The sequence below is a fragment of the Lepisosteus platostomus genome, chromosome 6 (assembly GCF_059453375.1).
Source record: "Lepisosteus platostomus isolate fLepPlt1 chromosome 6, fLepPlt1.hap1, whole genome shotgun sequence".
Classification (NCBI taxonomy): domain Eukaryota; kingdom Metazoa; phylum Chordata; class Actinopteri; order Semionotiformes; family Lepisosteidae; genus Lepisosteus; species Lepisosteus platostomus.
Window position 1 is genome coordinate 17,850,385 of NC_142616.1, and position 23,922 is coordinate 17,874,306.

A 23,922-nucleotide genomic window follows, 5' to 3' on the forward strand; every position below is an offset into this window, starting at 1 on the left:
TCTCCTAACACACACATAAAGAGTGTGTGAGATGGGGCTCAGTAATTGCAGCCAGTCTCACCTTGCTATCTTTCCGTCGTGACTGAAACCGTAGGTCTGGGGAATTTTTCCTTACGAAAATCTCTTCTGGTCCTCTGTCCTGTGAAGACGGATAAAATATTTAGAGAACATTTTGTGAAATTAGCATAACATGGAAAACTGAAACGGTAACGTGTTCGCTGTTGAGAAAAGTGTGAGAATAACACATTCGCACTTTTTGAGCTCACATGAGTGCCGTTTTAAATTAAAAGTCTGAGCTGTGCAGTAACTCCAGCAGCCAGCGTGCGCGGAGAGCGTCTTCCAGACGCCAGCCTCAGCTTCCTGAGCACCAGAGCACTGAAGACCGCATCACCACGGCAACCAGTCTCCTCCAGCATCCTCCTGCTCTCACGCACTGTAGAAGCACCGAGGGCGCATCTCTACCGTCTTCAGCACCAGCAACAACGGTAAGTCATTACATGCTTAAATGAACATATGCTGCAAATTGTGCGTGATTTCCTGGTTCTTTGACTTTTAGATTATATTTCTGGGCTAAAGTAAACTGTGTCATAGACCGAAAAAAGCCAAAGACAGCTAGGGGTTTAAAGAGGTTTACTAGGACAAAGGATAACACCGGCAAACCCGCTTCTTCGGAGAAACAAGCTAAACCTTATAGTCCAAGATTTCACCCTTCTGCATTTTTACAAACAGAACGGTCGTCAACTTGACGTGCTTCAGGATTAATGCGTGGCTACAATTCTCTGTTTTACTCTCTCAAGTACTGTGATTTGGTCCGAGCACAATATCGATTTTTGCAAAACGGTTAATATTGGCGTTTCGGCGTGAATTCGACGCGTATCGTTTATGGTATAGAGCCTGTTTTAATCAGGATGCTTTACATAGTGACCTTTTCAGAAGAGGAAAAACGAAGAAAAGTCCATTCAGTGTCAGCCTCCGCCCATGCGGATCTTTGAAAGACAAAGAGCGGTAGGATCACAGACAGAGGGCTTTTTTTGTATAATGTGGCACCGAGTGCGAAGAGGGGGTTCACTGTGCGCAGAGATATTCGTGGTGGTGTTTTTGTCCCTCTGATTCAATGGCTTTAGAAGTGGGTTTTCATTTGCCTAGATTTGAAGAATATGCAGTTAACCGCGGCGCTTTGCACCCGGGACTGCAGCAAGGAGTTAGATAAATGATCCGTCTAGTGCCCGTGGCGACCGGAACCGCACGTCTTTCTAATACTAATCAATAGCACAATGTCACCCTTTTAGACGAGGCGTCACATTAAATATCGGGGAACATAACCCGCTGAATTTACTACGATGGGGGGGTATTGATTTCAGACTGTGTTCCGTGTTTTGGTCAACTGTAATGTGAAAAATCCTAAAATCCTATTAGATTGAAGTTAGGGTATGGGAATGTTCAGGACAAGAATGATAAATACGTTTGAATTTGTATTTATGCTTGAATTATATTGAAAACGTTATGCAAGGCACACAACAACAACATTATTTTATACCACAGAGTGAATCCTGTAACATGTATCATCATGTTTCATTTTGTTGTGGTTACAGCTTACTGTATGTTGAGTCCTTTTTACACAATTGTAGACTGTCTGGAATAATCTAAAGGTTTTTGAAAGCACAGTACTGCTTGCAAATGCCAATAACCTGAAAAATATCCAGGAGTAACACAATTTTCTGTTTGCAGTTTTTGTTGAGGAAATGTCAGCAGAGTGTAAGACTTGCTTTATTATGTGTACATTTATGGAAAATATACTTAGAACTATGCTAGAGAATCATCTTAGCACTGTAGAATCCTAAGGGATGGTCTTTGAGGATAACAAATAGGCAGGTCTTGCTTAACTAACATCTGTATGGCAGCTGTAAGAGATCATTGGAGTAATTAATGAACTACTGATAGGTGGAATGTCCTCCTCCTATAATAAACATTTTTATGTTCTTATGTTGAAGGTTAATGCCTGTAACTGGAGTGAGAGCTGGTTAGTTGACAGAAAATAGACAACAGATACATTGTTGTTGTTCAAATTATGGTGATGTATTACCACAGCAATCTATAGTAGGACCACTGTCCTTCTTAATTTATATAAGTTATCACTATTCTGCTATAGCTGCAGTGGTTAGCATTGCTGTCTTGCAATGTCTTGGGGTCCTGGGTTCAATTCTGGACCTGGGGTGCTATCTGCATGGAGTTTGTTTGTATTTTTGGGAAAACAGGTCCAGGTGTGAGTGTGTGCGTATCTGTGTCTGTGTGTCTGTCAATAAACATCCTCCAGGGGACACAAGTGGAAACTACCTGGAACTGCATTTAAAACCAAGAACACGAGACACTTCTTTACACGAAGGGTTGTGGGAGTCTGAAACAAGATACTCAGCCTTGCAGTTGAAGCTGATACCCTGGCTTCTTTCAATAAATGGTTGGATTAATTAGTTTCTGGCAACCAAACAGTTAGATGTGCCAAATGGCCTGCTCTCAATTTGTAATCATTCTTATGTGCTTAGGTTCTTAAAAAAGCTGTGCAACAATATCTGTGCTGCTGTTCATGCAAGTAATTTTTTTCAGCCCTGTTTCTAGAAACAATATGCAGTCGAGTTGTTATTCTGCTCATATTTTGCTCATTCTTCCACATTCTGGTTTACTGGGGCTTTACAGCTAGAATTTTGAAGGGATGCAGACACAAGACCCCACTGACACACAGTCACACGATCGGGTATTGCAGGTATTGTCTAGTACAGCTCTGCAGACACCTTCTGGTGTTCTCCTAGTTCTCCTCACATATTTCCTTCCACTGTAGCCTGTGGAACTGTGGTACACAGCTGTCCCCTAGTCACTCTGCTCTGTTAATTGCAGTTTAGGAGTGACTAATTGCAGCCTCATCTCAGTTCTGCAAAGCTGCCGCTGAGAAAGGGAGACTGAAGACAGGCGAGAGCCCTCTGATCTCAGTGCCATGACAGATCCCCTAATTACTCCGCAGCCCTAATGACAGGATATTGAGTCACGCCCACCTGACCACACCAGAGGCTTGACCAATAGGGAGCCCTGTGGCAATGTGGTGATCTGAATCAGCCAGAGCCACAGTTCCCAGCCCTCCACAGGAAAGCATGGATGTGCCCAGACATGCAACACCCATCCTCACGCATCCCTAAAGGGCAGAAACTTCTCTTCGTCCAGTTTCTATCTCCTCATTTACCATGTCCATGCACATGCTGGTTCAGACAGAATTTGCAAACCTGCCAGATGACTTCATAGCCAATAAAAATGTAAATAACATTAGTGATTAAAAGTGTAAGTGAGTTTTATTTCCTGAAAAGATTTACGTCTGCCGTAAGTTTGCTTTTTATTCCCCGTTAGGGGTATGCAGTCCATTAAAAGGGAATTCCTTTTTTTTTCCTCCATATGTATCAAAGCGATGTTGAGACTATGTCTTACATCTGGGAGTTTTATGAGAGATGTGGGACCTTTCTTACTCACTCAGCTCATGACTTGCCCTGGCACATACCTTAAAGACAAGGATCGCTTTCTCTTATTACTGAAGCAACTTGCCATTTCCAGATAAATAAAGATACAGATCCCCACACACTCACACCAGAGCCAATTTTCCCAGAAGCCAGTTGACCTACTAGTATGTCTTAGGACTCTGGGAGGAAACCAGATTGGATCCCAGTGGGAACATATACAAACACAATGAGAACAATCTCCATGCAGGCAGCACCGCGGGTCTGGAATTGGACCCTGGGACCCAGTGCTGTGAGGCAGCAATGCTTACTCCTGCACCGATTAGCATAAATACTAATACCAGATGTCACCCTTGGTCTCAGATGTTTATGACATTTTCAACTGATGACCAGGAAAAGCTCACACCCTCAACTTGCCCTCTTCTGCTCTTCCGCGTATAAATGTCTTGCCTCCAGAGCACCCACTCACGAATCTTCACTCGCGCCCCTCATCATCACCCTTGCAGCAGCTCTGTGGCCATTTGCTCAGCCAGGCAGCCTACAGTAAGTCAATAAAGCAACTAATCTGAATCTCGCCTCTGCTATATAGTAATGTGAGGTTGGCCAAAAATTCATCCAGTAATGTTATTCTCAGTCACAAAATGAGCAGAAATGCGGAGAGCACAAAACTCACAGAAACGTCACTTTGGTTTTGTTACCATTCTTCTTTCTCGTGGAGGAATTTCAAAGCTGTTAGTCATCTAATGTCCCAGCAAAAAGCAAAAGCTTTTAAAGGGCTGCAGAGACGTCTCCAAAGACAAGAAAGGAATGCCAAAATACCACAGAAGAGCAGATGAGAGGAAGAAGTTCTCTGAGGCAGGTCCTCAGTGTATTCATTTGCAATTTCAAGCCATTCTTGGAAGAACACAGAACACACCAGCCTGTTGATATCTGAGGATTAAACAACAGATTGCACTGCGCTGTGAAGCTTGTGAAGGAACCGACTGGCATGGGCGGTGTATTAGCTGGGAAGACGAGAGCTTGTTTTTCTTTGGCAGCAAACTACATTTTTAGTGTCCTAGCTTGAAGAAAGAATCCTTGGTGCAGGATTGAAGGCACGTTTGGTCACAGTGCAGAACGCAGTCATCCCTCACATGCAGTAGAAGGTAAAAGGACACTTATTTGCTTAATTAATGGGATGCAGGGAATGTGAGGGGGTGGAAACCAGGATTACATAAGGAATGACATCCTCACCAGGTATAAGTGAATGAATAAAGGTAGATACTGTATAAAAGGCATGTTTCCCTTCTGGTTTTCTGCTCTTCTCGTTTAGTAGTGGAAGTGGTTTAGTAGTTGCATTTACATTTATTAATTTGTAAGTCTCTTTTATCCAAAGCAACTTACAATCACATTCAGTCAATGTGCAGATGACAGCAGCAAAAAACAACAATAAAACCACAGAGAACAGCAAGCACAACATTAATTAAGTGTGAGAATATTGCACAATGAAGAAGAGCCTCAGTGCTGCTTGACAATAAGTAATAGTAAGGAATGAGCATAGTCAGCATGGAAGGGTCAGTCACCGGCCTCTGGGGTCCAGTATGTCCTGAAGAGATGAGATTTCAGATTTTGTTTATTCTGGAAGATGACGAGTTAGTCTGTAGTTCTGACTGTGACAGGTAGATCGTTCCACCTCTGGGGAGCAGCACAGAGAACTGTCGGACCTGGGACTCTGGAGGTGTGCAGGGACAGTCAGCCCGAGGAAGGAGATCTCAATGCCCCAGGGGTACATGGGGCCTGGCAATGCTCTGGAGGTGTGCAGGGACAGTCAGCCTGAGGAAGCAGATCTCAATGCCCCAGGGGAACATGGGGCCTGGCAATGCTCTGGAGGTGTGCAGGGACAGTCAGCCCGAGGAAAGAGATCTCAATGCCCCAGGGGTACATGGGGCCTGGCAATGCTCTGGAGGTGTGCTGGTACAGTCAGCCTGAGGAAGCAGATCTCAATGCCTTAATGCAACACAGGGCCTGGCAGTGCTCTGGAGGTGTGCAGATACAGTCCTCTTGGAAGCCATGTAAGTCAGCATCAAGATGATGCTTGCAAGAGGCCCCAGAAAATAAAACTGTGCCCATGAAATACACAAAAGAGGGAGATAAATGGGAAATGTATTATAATGACTTGATTCATAATGTTGATTATTTTTAAGCTCATGAAGCATTAATGAGCACTTGGATCAAGGGTATGGCTGGCATTAGCACTTACACTAATTAAATTGTCAGAGCAAGTTCTCTCCATCTCTCTGTAATTCACACCAATTGTTCAGAACTGTGTAGGAAGTTTTAACTACATGTCATATGTGCAATTTTATTATTACACTTTTCTGGTACCCTTTAAATGAATTCACATGCAGAGGTCTTAAAGAGTTGTCATTAACAACTGCAGGTTACTGTTGCTTGGCCATAACTGCACCATTATATAGATTATAATTTCTCATCTGTCCTTTAACATTAATGCAAAGAGTGTTTCTGGGTCAGCGAGCAAACTTCAATAAAATGCAAAAGTAAAAAATTACGAACGGTAGTCATGCTTTAGGATATATTATGAAATCTTATTGGAAGCTATCCAGTAAAACTGTCAGAAAAATTATTTACATTAACAATCCAAATTCCTTTTTATACACCACTTCATATTCAGCTGAGCTCAAGCTGAGGTTTGGGGGAAGTAAAGACTCAGGAACAGTCCTATCTGTCACAATAGGAAATAAACATAACTTCACACTGACAGAGGGGGCATGACCTCACAGCTGGTCACACAGCAACAGGAGTCTATGCAGGGTGCCACCTGCCGAGCTCAGCCAATCAGGAGCTGCTCCTCAGACAGCTGGCCATGGATGGTGGGAGGCACAGCTTGGATTCAAACTCACCACCATCTGGATCTGTTCTATTTGCAAATTCTGCCAATCAAAAATAATAATAAATCAATTTCTGTGACAGTTTAAAGTCTATTCTGTTTTTTAGCATCTTTCTCAAACGATACCTCCCTTCAATGTCTTTGCTATTGCTATCTTGTTGTCAAAGAATGGCTGTTTCCGTTTAAGGCCTCCAATAAAAACCCTCTTCACATGTGGGAGACCAAAACGATTGCAACTTCATTCCCAAGATCCTGAGGCACTAGTGTGGAGCAGGGGGATTGCTGGGATTTGAAATCCCATGTGGGTCACTGCTGTTGTGCCATTGAGCAGGCATTTTCTATCAAAAATATTTGACTGCTGTGTGATGTTATTTAAATACTGGACATGGAGGGCTTACCCCAGCTGAAGTGCAGGTTTGAACTATTCAAAGTTGAGAGGGATTTCAGCACAAATGCATTCCCTCTTGCTCATCCAGTCCCCCCAGGGAGGGTGGTGCCCTGGTGTTACCAGAAAAATCACCACGTCTGCCGCCGGTTGTCCTCATCCCTCCTCTGGAACAGACTGTAACTTCCTGTTCCAGCCCCCAGGTGTCTCTCTGCCAAAAGCCCGTCCTGTTGTACATCCTGAGTCACCTGACTGATTGACCGGGGTGCGCCAGAGAGCTGGTGGGGGGTGGCGCAGGTGTGAATTGCTAAGGGCTTTCTCTCGGTTTCTGTCTAACAGCCGCTCCCCTAGACGTGCCGGACACGTGCCAGCTCGCAGTGACGTCGGGGAGAAGTGTACCCCTCCTCTGCTGTGCCCCCTGTCCCGCAGAGAGCAGCCGGTCCACAGGCCCTTGCTCTGCCTGCAGGGTGTTAGACACAGCTGCAGGGCCAGGTCTTCAAACACTGTCACATCCGAGCTGGCCGAGTAGACCAATGTACCAAACCACTGGCATTCCAACCTTTAATTGAAACTCAACATAAAAACAGTCTTTTCCTTGGTAATAACCGGACACTTGCCAGTTCATGTGCACGTAAAGCTGACCCAGGTGGCAGAGTACAGATGACGGTTTCTCATTGGGCTCCCACTGTGTTTTTGGGATTGCAGAGGATACGTATTTTTCTCCGTTCATTTGACATCATCTCCAGAGCACAGTTCCCTCTTGTGTTCATGAACTACTTCTTACACATGTAATCCCAGCTTTTCTAGATATTTTAAGGCCCTAAAACCCGTCAAATGTTCTCTGGGATAAAGAAAAAAACATTAGTCTAATTGTTTCATAAAATCTAATTAATATCTTGGCGATAAAATTCCCCTTTGCTCAATAGTTCCATTACTGGGATCAAAGAGAGTATAATTACATTTCAAGCATTTGAAAAAGTCACACTGCCAAGATTTCAAAAAATCACAATTACAGTACATCTTGTAAGAAAGAAGCTGGCACTTCTGGTATTTGCCAGTGCTTTACTAAATAAACCTAAAGACACATTATCCTAAGGTGGTTAAAAATAAAACAGAATAAACAAAACTTGTCACGTTTTAATACAATTGATTCAACCAAACTAAAGGCTTGAGTGTAAATGTGAGGTTTGAGACATGATTTGAAAGCGCTATCTGATTTTCAAGGTCTGATATGGGCTTGGGGATCATCCCATGACTCTGTTCTTGGAGCAACAGAATAAGCAGCAGGGACTCCCAGTGTCTCCCAGGCTTTTCCAGACTTGTCCAGGCTTTCCCAGGGTTCAGGGTTTGTATTGAGCACTGAAAGAAGTCAGAGTCTGAAGAGCACACGTGATGTGCTGGTGTGTAAAGAGACAAGAGTTCAATGTAGTCAGCAGAGAAACTGTTAAGCCCTTGAAACACAACAGCAGTGTTTTGAATTTTCCACTTTTCTATTTTAATTAAGTTAAGAGATTGTGCAGTTGAGTTCTAAGCATTTAATGGGGACAGAACATGTTCTGCACACATAGACCACATTCCTCTAGGTGCACTGTTGCTTAATTTTGTCTCTTCATTTTACTTTATTTATGGGAAGCTTTTTTCTGCATTGATAGGGAGTAAGGTTCTGTACATCAGCCATTATAACAGACATAATGAATTGCCCGTGTTGTTGCGGAGCTCTTGTATGTAGTGTTTCTAGGTGCCGAGCTGTAGTCTTGATTAATGCAGAGGAGAGACTGTGTAAATGTGTTGCTTGCCAAGTATAATCACAATCCCCTGACAGTTTCTATCTTTGCTTAGATGTGAAAGAGCAAGTGTTGACCAGGAAGATTACAGAATCCTTGGTGATACACTAAAAACAAGATCTTCATATCCTACAATGTGCCCCTGCTCTCAGACAGTTGCCAAGACAACACGGGAACATGTGTGATTCCAGCTCCCAGCCTCCCAGAAACAGCCGCCTCTTCTCTTTGCTGTACAAACATGCAGCTCTTGGTTCTGCAAGACGTTTCTTTCACCCCCGGCTCCTCCAGCCTTATTTAATCATTTATTTTGCGCAGTAAAATACATTTATTTTGATTTGGTTTTTTGACATTCACATTGTTAAACAAATGAAACACTAAAATGCAAACATTACTGTAGTGGGGCTTATGATAGCACTGCCATCTGTTTAGGGTAACGTGCACTGTGTCATTACCACTACAGAATAACAAGCTTGTTACAATAACCTTCAAATATTAATAACAGGCAGTCAGAACAAAAGCACAATTCCTAAAATTGTAATGGAAGTGTAGCTTATTTTCCATTGACTTCCTGTATTTTTAGAGGTATTCTATGTGCATGTTATTTGGGAAAATCCTTGCTACTAGATTCTCAGAATCTGGAATCTAGAATCTCAGGGGATATGTGGTCAACAATTTGCCCTGCCCTTTAGGAGGATGGTTTTATCTGGAAGAGACGTCAGAGATTTCATTTGAAAATCAAGTAATAACAATAATCTCAAAGTCTTTCAAGAAACAGAATGTAATATTTTGCATGTTACATCATAACCGTAACCAACCATGATATAGTAAAGAACTTCAATGTATTGGCAATGCATTTCTTCATATAAATGTGTGTATTTCAGAAGCCATTGTATGGGAGATAAGAAACTACAGCCACCCATTTTCCAATCTCTTCTCCCATTTTAGTCCACATTCCACATTTTTAGCCTAACCTCCATCCATTTTCTAACTGCTTAAGCCAGTTCTGGGTTGTGGAAGCCAGAGCCTATCCCAGCAAGCAATGGGTAAGGTGGGATACCCCCCGGATGGGACACCAGTCCACCGCAGGGCAGACAGACACAAACACAGGCACGCATGCTCTCACACCTACAGTAGGGTCAATTTTCCCAGAATCCAGTTAGCCAACCAGTGGGAGGAAACCAGACCGCCCAGTGAAACCCAAACACGGGAGAAACATTCGAACTGCATGCAGATAGCACCCCAGGAATTGAACCCAAGGCCCTCGTGCTGTGAGGCAGCAATGTACTGTACAACTGCGCAGCACACCGCCCCAGATAAGAGACTTATTTAATCAATTCAGTGAAGGCCATTTTTTAAAACCGGATATTTTATGGTTTGTCCGTTTAACAAAATAAATATGAGAACCCTGAATAGATAGTACCAGAGAAATAAGGTGCTGTGTCTGAAATTTAGAAGTGAGAGCTCTATTGCAATGTCATAGCTGTTGCTTGATCCTGCTGTATAGCTGTATACTACACTTGTAAAATAAATCTCCCTTTAATATTATTGAACAAAATGCATACACATTGCTAAAACTTTGGAGAAATACTTTCGCTATCTAGTTTTGCAGAAAGGTTTTGTCAAGAAACGGCCGTTAGGGGTCTTATTCTATGCACTGTCTGCCTTTCCTTTCATTGTGATGCTAGAAGGGTGCCTTCCCTCAGCTCTGTGTGTTTCTGATTTGTGGCTGAAAGTGGTTTATTAGAAAGTCACAGGCCACCAACGAAAACTGCAGGCTTCCCCTGTCGTCAGGCGCTGTTCAGAACAACCAGAGAAGCTCAACACTCCCCAGCCAGTTATTGTGTCTTTACCCCCAGAGCTGCCAGTCAGAGATGGTGAAGTTAGGGAGCAATCTGGCTGAGAAACCAGAGAAGGAGCAGGCCCTGGAAGATGGGTTTGATAACATCCCTCTGATAACACCCCTGGACGTGAGCCAGCTCCAGCAACCGTTTCCCGACAAGGTAACACAGCTCTCATTACAAAGAGGGACAGACGAGCTTGCTGGACACTTGTCACTTATTAGGTGTTTTTATTAATCCTGTTCTCTTCTGCACACTGTATAATTAGCTATCATGTGTGTGTGCCTTGATAAAAATAAAGCAATTTAACGTGTACTGTACTAAGGCCAGTCACCTTAAAGATATAGTAGACTCCGTTTTCACTTCTAGTGTAAGACGCTATAACCTCCTGCAACTATTACTGCAACTACTACTACCAATCTGATGTCCTTTTTGATATCCTTGGGAAGACTGCAGCACCAGAATACCACAACTTGCAGTTCCATTCAAGAGTCAATCGTACTTCTAAAAAGATCTGTTCTTAATAGTCCGCAATAGTCACAGCTAACAGTTTAAGCCATACTGGAACAGTTTCAGTGACTGTTTAAAAAAAAAAATCAGCTATCAGCGCAACAGTCTTTACAGACACATTAACATGGTGAAGGATCAAAAGCTTCCACACACAATAGAGGACTTGACTCTCTCGATGTTTTTATTCCCAGTCGTTAATGCATGTACACGGTCTCTTCCCAGGTAATTGTGAAAACCACAACAGAGTACCAGCTGCAGCAGAAGAAGAAGAGAAAGCTATACGTGCCTGGCATTAAGAAATTGAATATAAACCTGTATGATGAAGTGTCAGAGAAGGTCAAGGTAATGCCTAGAATTCAAAATGTAAATGTGTTTTGTGTTCTCTACAGACTTGCAAGACTCACAGTTTCTATGTGTTTGCTTTAGCTAACTGGTCTGATCCTCATCACTATGGCATTCCTGGCATGCCTGCTGCTGTTGGTAATGTACAAGGCCCTGTGGTACGACCAGCTCAGCTGCCCAGAGGGCTTCGTTTTCAAGGTAAGACCACCTGAACAGCGAAGCTCTCGAATGATTGCCCGTGCGCGGTCATTTTTCATTTTGTACAGTGAGCTAAGATTTTGCAACATTTTATAACTGTATATTTCTATGCAATACTGATTAACTAAAATATATTCATGGTATTATTTTAATATTATCATTGTTCACCTTTTTTATATCATTATTATAGATACTATGCTAAGCTTGTTCTCTTCTCTATTTTTACAAAAGCTTTTAAAACTTCCTTATTGCATCTTTTATTCTGGCGTGCATGGCATCCAGTTGTTAGAGTAATACCAGAATGTTTTTTTTTTAAACACATGAAGTCTAGGTTTTAAAGACTATTTTTTGAAAGTATATACACTATCTTGTGAAAGTATTCAGACGCTTCCTATGGTGTCCCATTTTGTGAAATGACAAAATGATATCCACACACTAAAACTGAATGCTCAGACTGAGACATCTAAGTGCAAGATAAGTTACAGTAATGAAATAAAAACTAAAATGTGTTGATCGCAAATGTATTCAGACCTGTGATTTCAATATTTGGTAGAGGCACCCTTGGCAACAGGTTTTTCTGGGTTAGTCTCTATGAACTTTGCCCACCTACGTGGTGAATTTTTTTGCCTGTTATTCTTAGCAGATTTGTTCAAGCTCACTTAAGTAGCTTGAGGATCACTTATAAGGACAGCAGTTTCCAAGTCATTCCACAGATTCTCAACAGGAGGACTTTGACTGGGCCACTTTCTTACTCGGTGCCCCTCCTTGTGTTTCGACTCACTGTCCTGCTGAAAGGTTTGTTTTTGTCCCAATTTGAAGAAGGGTTTCCTCCAAGATTTGCCAGCATTTAGCTCCATCTGTGTTTCCATCAGCCTTGACAAGCTTCCCAGTTCCTGCTGATGAGAAGCAGAACTCTAACATCATACTCCACCACCAGGCTCGACTGCAGGGATGGTGTTGACTGAGTGATGCACTATGCTGGCTATATGCAAAGTAACTCTGCATTTAGACCAAACACTTCCAATTTTGTTGCCTGGCCACACCATGTTTGCCACATGTTTGCAGGATCTCTCAGGTGATTTGTTGTAAACCCTGTGCAGGATAAAATATGTTTTTTTTTTCAGTTTCACACAAGTCCCATTTGTGGAATGACCAGGATATAGTTGATCCCTGGACACATCTTTTCAAGTATTGAACTCTGTAACTCTTTCAAAGTCCCTGTTGATCTCACAGTGGTAGTCCCAGTCAGTTTCCTTGCCTTCCTGCCATGGTCTTCATGGTTAAATCTTTGTTTGAAACTCACTGCTTAACTGGGGGATCTCAAAGAAATAGGTAGATGTATTCATTCTGAAATCATGTGAATTAGTATCAGTACACACAGACAGAGGCCACTCAGTAACTCAGGATGTTTGTGAACCTAAATTTAGGTTTGCCAGAACAAAAGGGTTCAATACTTACTGTATACAATCACAACTTTTTCATTTTTATTTCATATAATCTATTTGCCTCTTCAAAGTGTCATGACTGTAGCTTTCAAGTAACAAAATGTGAAAATTGTGCAAGGGTCTGAATACTTTTGCAAGACACTGTATATTACTATTTTGCTAGAATCGTGTTTCAGTTTGAGCGTGATTGTATGGAAAGAAATTGGGGTTACAAAGCACAAACAAGCAGATAGATTACATGCTGGCTGACTTTAATAACTGTGGTCGTATTCTGGAACATAAATAATTCTTTACCATTTTCTTGAAAGAGATGGATATCGAGTTGGGGGTGATGCTGACATTTTGTAGTAATAATTAATGTGATGATATTATTCAGATGCCACTTTGTTAAACCATGAGCATGAAGCCTGCCTGGTTGAGAACTGATTCACAGGGCACCACAGGAAACCACAACATGATTTCTGAGATATTTGCTTTATTCTAACAGATAATTATGGCAGACATCTTTTGATTTATATTGTATTGAAAGTCTCCTTTTTGTGTTTTGTGGTTGTATTATAAAATGAGTCAGAAATAATAAAACCGAAGAGTGGTTTGTGCTGCCAGTGAGAGAACAAGTGTGTTAACTGAACTGAATTTCTGCCTTTTTTATACGTTACCCATTGCTCCCAATCTTGGTTCTGCCAGTTTCACCTTCTTCTGCAAGAGACATGTCATCTCCTTCAAAAGTTGTTTCCTTTTCAACTTTTGTTAAATCTCCAATGCATTGAAATAATCATAACATCTTCTGGTGTCCTTAGTTGATGAATGATACCGGAGCGAAATGTTCTGGGAGCACCTGTGGTTTTCATTAACAACAACTTCATGTTACCACTCAAATGGGCATAATGCATGTTTCAGCACTGTGATCTCGTGCCTTGTTTGTCAGCTTAAACAAGAACATTGTCATCTTATGATTTCAGTTTTAAGAACATTTTTAGATTTTGCACATAGCTTCGCAAGGAAGATGATGCTTATTTTGGGTTGTGTGATGGAGAGAGGGGGCTGTCACTGGACACAGGTGTGGAACCAGATATACCTGGGCTGAGTGGGTGGAGTCTGTGGAATTCCATGTGACTGAAAGGGGCAACCAGGATTGGCTCCTGTGGAATTAGCCACGCCCCTTACAATAGCCTTGAGAGAGAGGGAGACGAGAGAAGGAATAATGTAGTAAGATGTAATAATAGTAATGTAATAACATATCAAACAAGTTGCTGCCATGTCAGCGGCACTGATGTCCAGTGTGGAGAAGATGTCCCTGACCAGACAGGATCAGCTGTGACAGAGTAAGGCTATATAGACAGCAGTTCTTCTCAGCTAAAATCTCAGTGGGACTCTGTGAGCTGAGAGGCAGTTTTTAGAAAATCAAGCAAATGATACTGTACAGCAGGAAGTTACAGGCATCAGATGACCTTATGATGAGAGTGTCAGAGAGAGAGTAATGTGAGAACTAGTGTTTTGTGAAAAAGGGAAAGCTAGGCGCCACAGAGAAGGCTGGAATGAATGCTCCTACGTGCACTATTATGCGTTTGTATTCCCGATGTGGGAAGAGCTAAAGGATAAAAAGACCAAGATGGCGATGAGCTGACAGGATAGAGAATCCTGAGACAGAACACCCTGAGGGAAAGGGTCAGAGTTCAGAGGAGCAAGAATTTGCTCTTCCAGAAAGGGATCAATGTCAAGCTATGATCCCAGAGGCAATTGGAGAGTTCAGGCAAAAATTGTAACATACGTCTAGTGCAAGGCCACTAAAAACGTTATTTGCATGACGAGGTTAGACTGAGATCGCAACAGACTGAGAGTTGGTGCTGACACGGTCTCAGTTGCTTGTGTTAGGAAGAAGCTAACACTCCTATTCCCCACTGATTAACACGGTAAACACTGAGAAACCTCACATTGGAGATCACAGATGTCTGCATTAGGCACACCGTTCATCTTAGTTTATGTGAATGTAAATCATGTTTCTGGAGTAGCCGGTAAACTTGTAAGGTCTGCAGACATCACAAAAATAGGAGGGATGGCAAACACAATACTGTTGGAAAAGTAAAGACTAGGATACAGTAAAAGACTGTGCCAACACCTAACACAAGAAATATAATGCAGATAAGGGCAAAGAAATACATGCAGGAGGAAAAAATGTTCTCTAAAATGGGTAGCACTAGAAGCCAGTTAGCTATTAAATAGACAATGCAAATAAGTTGAATGAGCAGGGATATATATATAGTGAAAATTACAAAAATTAATTTGAAAGGTGGACAGCTGAGTTTAAATAATATACTGGTTGCACCTCACTGAGGGTGATGTTTACAGTTCCGGACATCGCTGCTCTAGAGGGTCTCAGGAAAGAAAACAGAACAATCCCAACTCGGAGGGTAATGGCACACACAGAATAGAGAAGACCATAATTATTAATTATCAATCAGTCTTGATACAGATAATGACAATCCGAAAAAAATTGTCAGATTACTTCATATGCAAGGGCAAAGGCACTTTATTAGACAAAGGGTAGTGGGTGTCTGGAACAAGGTTCCCAGTCATGCTGCTACACCTTATTCTCTGTGGACATTCAGGAAATGGGTTACTGAAATCTTCCTCTTAGCAACCACAAGACCACGGAAGAGTTGAATGGCCCAATCTTCTGTTTTTTGTGTTGCATTTCTTTACAATTTCGTGGTTTTCAGTAGATTTCCCAGGTTTTTGGCTGTGTTCTTTAAGTTCCTGCAATCTTTTGGTCTAGGAACAAGTAAAGTTTATTCCATCCTGAAAGAGAAGAAAAGAAACACAACAATTCCGCTGTGGAGGCTTCTTCTTCACACCCAAAGAAGGCTCCACAGCCGAAACGTTGCGTTTCTTTTCTTCTCTTTCAGGATGGAATAAACCTTTACTTGTTCCTTTGCAGCTCCCTACTTGAACGACTTGAGTCTTTTGATCTCGTCTCCTTTTTCACTATGATGATACAGTACAACAGTGTGAAGAACAGCCACCTTGTCTCTAAAGCAGCTGCAGGATGCTGGATTTTTCAAGAGAGAGTTTTTTCCCCACCAAAAACATGTGGCGTAGAAATTCAGGATGGCGATAATTAGGCATGCTATGACTTAGTTGCAATTAAAGTATTTAGTGGTGGCTTTTAGCATTCCAACATGACATTTTTTTAAATTAAAAGAAATATTATAGCACATTATAATGAAATGATTATCATTTGTTGTGCAAAAACAAAATGTGAAATTCTTTCTTTCAATAAACGGATCTGTAGGTCAGATGTCTCGATTTTCCGTCTGGGAATATTTCAGTTCCTCAGGCACATTCTGGCTCTTCCTTGAATCTTTCCCTGGACAGTTGGTGACATTAAAAATGAAAAACGTCTCCATCTTCTTTGAACACTTCTAGGAATTTAATTCATTCTTTTATGCAGATTAACTCAAATAACAGATCTATTGCGGATGTGCGTTGAAAAATAACTTTATTGGGAGTGATATATACTGAGAAGTTATATATAAAGAACTTCTTTCTTCAAAATGAGATATGGGAATGCAGTACTGAGAGATTACAAACCTATTAAATAAGTCATCATTATTATTGTTTCACTATTTAGTTATTTTAAATAAATTGCTAATGTAAAACCTTAAATCCTGAAATCCCCAAAGCTGGTGTTATAAAGGGATTATTTTAAAAATGAGTTTCAGTATGAAAGTTGCTGCTGGAAGAGGTGTTAGTGGGGCCAGCGGGGGCCGCTCACCCTGCGGTCCATGTGGGTCCTAATGCCCCAGTATAGTGACGGGGACACTATACTGTAAACAGGCGCCGTCCTTCGGATGAGACGTAAAACCGAGGTCCTGACTCTCTGTGGTCATAAAAAATCCCAGGGTGCTTCTCGAAAAGAGTAGGGGTGTAACCCCGGTGTCCTGGCCAAATTTCCAATTGGCCCTTACTAATCATGGCCTCCTAATAATCCCCCTCTATGAATTGGCTACATTACTCTGCTCTCCTGACCACTGATAGCTGATGTGTGGTGAGCGTTCTGGCGCACTATGGCTGCCGTCGCATCATCCAGGTGGATGCTGCACATTGGTGGTGGTGGAGGGGAGTCCCCATTACCTGTAAAGTGCTTTGAGTGGAGTGTCCAGAAAAGCACTATATAAGTGTAAGCAATTATTAATTATTATTATTATTATTTAATTTTTAGGCTTTCTTCAATCCATCACATAACCTAGCCTTTTGTCCTTAGCAGTTCTGGCACTCTTTATAGAAATGTTAATGTTCAGCTCTTGAAAAGAACAAATTAAGAACAGCGAGAGGTGTCTGGAGCAAACGGTTCAGCCACGTTTTTGAAACAGATTCTGGAATTCTTCAAAAAGGGGTAGAACAAGATTTTTTTGGGTGGGGGGGGGGATCAATCAGCAACTAGTAATCAAAAGCACGACACTGTCTTAACAGCCCACCTCCTGCATTTGTAAGTCTGCCCGTGTTCTTGTGCGTGCACTGCAGGCAGGGGCAGCAGTCTTCTCTGCCATCGTTGTCAATGTCTGGGTTCTGCTCTGTTCCACAGCACAAGCACTGCACCCCCGCAGCCCTGGAGATGTACTACTCAGAGCAGGAGCCAGGCGCAAGAGGGGGCCTCTACACTGCCATCAGCCACCTTACCCAGGCCAAGAAGACGATACCCGAGCTGCCGTCTCCGTGGCTACCGGTAATCAACGCCTTGAAAGAAGCAGAGAAGGCTAAGGAAGAGTCCAGCCATGTCCAGCAGTAGGACTCCACTGAGATAATCAGAAGCAAATGTATCACACGTACAGTAACACGCGTATTGTAACTATCAAGGTATAATACTTAAAAATAGTTTAGGAACGTGCCTGATTCACATACTGTTTTCCCAGAATATCCTGAAATAATGTGTTATTCAGTGCATTTTACTGATAGGGGATGTAATTTGTGGCCTGGGGCGGGACATTTCTGCTTCTCATCCGTCTCAAGGATTTATGAAATGTACACAGCCTATTGAAATCACCCTCTTTAATACCAGATATCCTCGGGAAGATTTCACAGGATAGTGTTATCAGTCCTGAATTTTATACAGTGTCCATGAACACAAGTGGAAACTTCACTCTAAAACACTTGAACTGCCCAACCTTAGGAATTACAGTACATTGATTTCAAGGATTTATTTTCTCATCGACAATGCAAATCTCACAAATAAAGTAAACTGTGGTACAACTTACCATGGGATTTTTAAATGAATACAATGTACATGTCACATTCCCAATTCTGCAGCTTATTTGGGATGGCATAGACAAATATATTAAAACAAAACTCCGAATTTGAATGCACTGCAGAACCTAATAAGTAAATTTAATCTGTTTTGTCCAACTCCAGGTTTAAACTGTAATTAATCCATATTTTGAGAGGTAAACTATCTAAACACTAAAGGCCTTACTAAACTATTTCATTTTTTAATAAACTTGTGGAACCTATTTTTGCATTTTCTTAATGAGTTAAAGTCCTTTCTCTCACCTGGATACATGTCATCTAAGCTGAAACCACATGGGCAGGTTTCTGTGTCTGACACATTTGTGAATTATCGAAGCTAAAAGTATAGTAAAAGATCATTAAAGAATAAGTATGCATGGTTAAAACTTAATAGATCAAAATTCATTCTGAAAATGTAAGCATTTGTGAGTACTGGCAACATGAATTAAAATGCAAAGCGTCCATAATTTGAAGCCCTGAAAATTGTTCTAAATTCGCCATGTAAAAACAAAACACCAATCTTCTGTCATTACCGAGCTCTGGATAAGACCCAGACTGACACTATAGGCACAGTGTGAACTGGGGTACTTTCGTCCAAGAAAAAATGTTCACATTTATCACCCACACTTCCACAAGCAGACCCGTTGCAGAAATTCACTGCAAAGAATGTGTGAAGTATTGTTAAACATATGAAACAGGATGGGACACTGGAACTAATTAAAGAGAAATGACTTTGACAGGTTTTATATTTTATCCACCTCAAATACAACTTTTAACTTGCCATTACTAATACTATTGCTATTTTTTGTAAGGCTCACATTACTCTTTTGCATGTTGTTTAATTCACTGGTCCATCATTGAATTGCAGTACAGGATGTCATCATGTGTGTCTACAGTAGTACTGTCAAGGGGCCAGTATAGTTGGAGTCACTTTTCTGTTGAAATTCCCAATTATAAAACAAAGGAGCATCATAAGTATAATTTTCTCTAGATGTTTAAGATTGGAGACTTTGGATGCCATCTCTGCGAAATGGATAATTACAGGAAATCCAGAACATTTAAAAAACTGAAAAGTTAAAACTAAAATTTACCTGGAAACATATGCACAGTGTTTTTGATGTTTGGTCTTTCATCGATTTCTGTAAGACTCTGCTGGTCACAGGACACTGCATTCTGTGGCTCGGCATAGGATTGATGGGGAAAGTATTTCAACAACCTCAGTTTTCAGTTGCACAAGGGTCTTGGAAAACAATCATGCTCTTAAAGCATTTTTTTTTAATTTCCTGAATGGTTTGCTAATTGGGGTATTTAGCACCTTTGGCAGCAAAGTTTGGAATGATAACGTCCCAACTACAGCAAGCATTATTTTTGTTTCCCACGTGTAGAACCAAAGTTACACATTTAAAACTATTTTTATTTAATGCTTGGATGGACTTCATTTCTCCAGCAGTGCAGTCACGTGATCCTCCCACTTTAATAAACTGCAGGGGTTCCTGGGGTCTTTGGCACAGAAAAGACTCCAGCATTCGGAAATACTCATCTGCAAGCTGCTGTTGTGAAGCAATAATGCTTTATGACAAGTGCATGTAAAATATGTTGTTCTGCCATGATGTTCCCATCCTTTATGTGCAAGACACATTGACTTGCCTTGAATTCAAAACAGGGCACGTAAGAAACATGGAGCTGCAAGAAACATGACGTGTCTTTGATTTGAGTATTATTTTTTACATGTTGAATTTTTTCTTTTCCATTCACATTTCCTAAAATGATTTATGCCAATGTTTCGTACAGGGTATATGCTGGTTTCATTCCAGTGTGATTTTTCTTCTCATTCTTTAGCGAAACACCATACTCGTTTTTTTTTTTTCAGGTTTGTGAGCAACTAACACTGCAGTAACTGTACCTGCTTTTATGACCCCTTTTAAAAATGACTGCAATTCAAGATCTACAGTATGTAGTGTACCAATGGAGCTTTGAAAAGCTGGGATCAGTACATGCATTTCAACAATGGATATTTCAGATACCTGCTCATAGCGCTGAAGTGTGATCAGTCTTCCCAAAGCCCCTCCCTACAGATGTGTTGTCAAACAATTTTGCTAAATACTTAATCTGAGAGTCTGAAGGTCTTTGCACTATGAATCAGAGAGAGAATAACGAGCTCAGCAGTACACAAGCACTTCAATAGACATGGGCGTGATTGAGGTCTCCCCTACAAGACTCCTACTCCTCCTAGAACCCCTGCACAGAGGTGCCCTGTTTTATAGACCCCCCAGGGGTGGGGGGTAATTAAAGGGGAGGTGAGGGTGCCACCTGGGACAAAGCCAGTAAGAAGCCAGACTTCTTGGAGAAAAGCTGGGGTATGTGAAAAGACGAATTCCTAATGCAAGAAATTGTATAGGGCTAATAAAGAAACATTATAAACATTATATATTATTGAAATATTATTATAACATTATAATTCCTTCTCTCACGTCCCCTTATACGTTAGTAACCACATACAGCCCTGGCGTTTCTGTGCCCTAATTGTTCATGTTGGCTGATGTCGTAAGCACAATATATAGAAATCATGGCAAAGAGCCCTAATGGACAGAATGCAGTTTAGATTTAAATAATGAAACGAATATTTCTGCCATTTCGATTACATTTAGGACTACGCAAATACACGTCTCCCTTATAGAAAAAGAAGCCGTGCTACCCGCTTCCTGCGTGTGGAGACTACTGTTCCCACTGGAACCTTGGTCACTCAACTGGCCCGTCACAGCTCTCTCTCTCTCTCTCTCTGTGGTGCGAGATTTATTTCCTGTAATCCTGTACATACCTCATTTAAGCGCAATAGTAAATTCGATGTAGATCGCAATACTTACCATTCATGCGCAGGTCCACGAAACAGCTTGTCATATCTTTTATTTTTGGAATTGTGTTCGTGTCTACTTTGTCTTACAACAACAGTGTTCAGCTCTTCATAAGATGACCTTCCTCTGTCCATGTGCAACACAGAAGCACAAAACCGCGGTGCTTCACGCGTCTCCTCGCAGCAAATCAGAGGTTAATGTCGTTCTGGGTGCACACTAATCCGATCAAATAAAATTCAAACCGATTGCCAAACGGACGGATCACACAGGTGCACCGCGCAGCTCACAGATGAGTGTTTCAAACGATAATAATTCCCACAATCGGATGCAGTGTACAAAAACCGGATTTTGGGACGGAAAACAAATGCGACGTTGCATTCTAAAATAAAAGGACTCATTGGATGGTGCCCCGAGAAATCAATTTAAACGCACTTTAATATGATTCCTGTGCCTGTTTAACCATAGGAAGGGCGTACGAAACTGCAGTGTTAATCTTATTAAACTCCATGCTTGGAACAGATTATTGCCCTGTACTTCTGTTTTATTAAATCATTCTTAACATTGGTTAAATGACTGATTTTGCTACAGTGTTTGCCTCACAAAGGCTTAATTAAATCTAACACTCTTGAGTGTTGTAACGAATTGCTGCAGGTCATGGTGCCCTTTCCCAAGCCTTGTGAATATTTTAAATGCTGTATAATTGTTGTGACTCTCTGGTTAACCACTTGACTTGCAAAGCATTTCCTGATCGTTTTAGTTGTATACTTTGATTTTGACAGCTCTTTGCAGTTTTTTTTTTCATAGAGAATGTGTCATTTTGTGTTCACGATACAGCAAACACCACCTATGTGTGAAGTGCCAACCTATGTGTTATCTGCCTTGATCTGATTTGAGAAAAAAATAAATAAAGCCGTGTTGTTAATTTTTCTCATTACGTTTGTACTATCATTGTTATTCCAAAAACACCCTTTTCAGACAAACGAGAGGTTACAGATGTGTGTCTCAAAATGGTTGACCCCTGCCGGTTCAAAAACGTTCGTAGTTACGATTAATTAGTTTTCATGGTTTCAAAGTTACTCATTACTGAACAGGTAATAGCGAAGCAGTGGGGTTCTGAAAGTATGTCTTTCTGGATTACACCTTCTCTGTCAGGAGCGGAACCTTTGTCTGTAATTACGGACTGGAGGAAAAACAGCTGTTACATATACAGCTGGCGATAAGGGAACTGCACTGGCATTTACTGTTTGTAACACGGTCGTTCAATAACGTATTCAGTGTAGTGTAGTAAACTGTTCATTTAACTACAGGTACCTACAGGTACAGTTTGCTAGTGCTTATAGCATCAACTGCAAGGCCCCCCCAAAAACCCTGACTGGGTATCTGCTTTCACTTCAAGCCTAGAGATATTCATGTGCAGCATAGGATGGCAAGTTCATTGTCATCTCACCTACCTGCTCAACTCTTATTTTCACAGGAACAGCTGCAGCAGGTGGGTCTGCATGTAATTATCATCTCTGTATGTATCGCTGGGCTCAGCTTGGGGAGCTGGCTCTCACAACGCATGCTAATTACTCTCGCGCTGCCAATTAAGGTTTTTTATTTCATGTTTCTTGTAGTATTTTTTTTATTTTTGCACCGGTTGCAGAATGACAGATTTTGGAAGAAAATAGCCCACAGCATGGAAGTGGATGAAAACAATTGAGGAATTTTCATTGCACACCTTGTGTTCATTGTATACTTTGTTGTGGGCTGAAAGGTTATATAGTAGTATGGAAAATAAACGAAGTAATTAGCCAAACAATGTTAATGTTGTCAGTTTCCTTTGAACGCCTCTTACAACAACATTCCTTGGCCTTTTTTTGGAAGTTCCAAAGACTGGACTTCAAAACTGGTTTGCTTTGATATGAAAAGATCTCAGACTGCCACTGTGTTTTGGTCCAACTGTTTGTAGGTGGACGCAAAACCAACATAAATAAGGCACATCAAAAACTGTTTCCATTTATGTTATTATGGTATTCCTGCTCATGTCTCATAGTTGCAGTTAGTGAGCAGATCTGTTTATTTTTACTTTCTAGCTTTTATTTCCTAGCAAAAGGTCGTTCATGTTCAGTGCGTCTGAAGTGCAATATTTCTGTTTCATGAGCACAGCAGAAGCAACCACAGTATTCATCAGCTGAAATTATATTTCTAGAAAGAACTTATAAAGATACTCACCAACCAAAGATGCCTTTTAAATCTCACCCAAGCTGTCCTTTTCCTTGTCCCCTCTCCCTCTTTTCCCTGGGGAAACTCTTGGCATCTTCATCAGGCTACAGCCAGCAGGGAAGAACTGTGGAGCTTCATGTTTTCATTGTCCCCACTGGTAGAACTGGCTCTGCTGGGTGTCTGTTTGAAAGGTGCATGGGAGATGTATTATCGAACAGCAGCTCTATCACCCTGCTACTCACAAGTGGCAGCCCACTGGAGCTCAGCAGGTGTGAGCCTGGTCAGTATCTGGATGGGAGACCTCCTGGGAAAGCTAAGGTTTCTACTGGAACTGGTGTTAGTGGGGCCTGTAGGGGGTGCTCCCTCTGCAGTCTGTGTGGGTCCTAATGCTCCCGTATAGTGATGGGGACACTATACTGTAAAAAAGCTGCTGTTCTTTGTATGAGATGTAAAACTGATGTCCTGACTCTCTGTTTGTCAGGGTGTATCTCAAAAAGAGTAGAGTATTACCCTTGTGTCCTGGCTAAAGTTCACCATGGCCTCCTAAAAATTTCACTTCTCCTCTCCACTGATAGCTGGTGTGTGGTGAGCATGCTGGTGCACTTTGGCTGCTGTTGCATCATGTGGAGTGGAGTGGTTGCATCATGTGGAGTGGATCACCGCATCGGTGGAGTGGAGTCCCCATTATCTGTGAAGCCC

At 41.5% G+C, this 23,922-nt stretch overlaps 1 protein-coding gene across 2 annotated transcripts; it reads left to right on the forward strand.

Moving 5' to 3' along the window:
• Positions 1–303: 303 nt before the first annotated feature.
• On the forward strand, positions 304–21,949 carry caly (calcyon neuron-specific vesicular protein). Of its 2 annotated transcripts, none has more exons than XM_088634510.1 (5): positions 304–485; positions 10,407–10,550; positions 11,121–11,240; positions 11,325–11,438; positions 17,469–21,949. In XM_088634510.1, the coding sequence occupies exons 2-5, from the start codon at positions 10,422–10,424 to the stop codon at positions 17,670–17,672; spliced, it is 567 nt and encodes a 188-aa protein (XP_088490636.1). In that variant the 5' UTR covers positions 304–485; positions 10,407–10,421; the 3' UTR covers positions 17,673–21,949. The 2 variants fall into 2 exon arrangements, with proteins under 2 accessions (XP_088490636.1, XP_088490637.1); XM_088634511.1 differs by lacking the exon at positions 304–485 and adding an exon at positions 4,288–4,639.
• Positions 21,950–23,922: the final 1,973 nt, after the last annotated feature.

Excerpts from the sequence above, each read along its gene's own strand:
- caly (XM_088634510.1), top strand. The coding sequence starts at position 10,422 with ATGGTGAAGTTAGGGAGCAATCTGGCTGAGAAACCAGAGAAGGAGCAG. Across the intron at positions 11,241-11,324 it reads AAGTGTCAGAGAAGGTCAAG|CTAACTGGTCTGATCCTCAT; the intron begins GTAATGCCTAGA and ends TGTTTGCTTTAG. Across the intron at positions 11,439-17,468 it reads CAGAGGGCTTCGTTTTCAAG|CACAAGCACTGCACCCCCGC; the intron begins GTAAGACCACCT and ends TCTGTTCCACAG.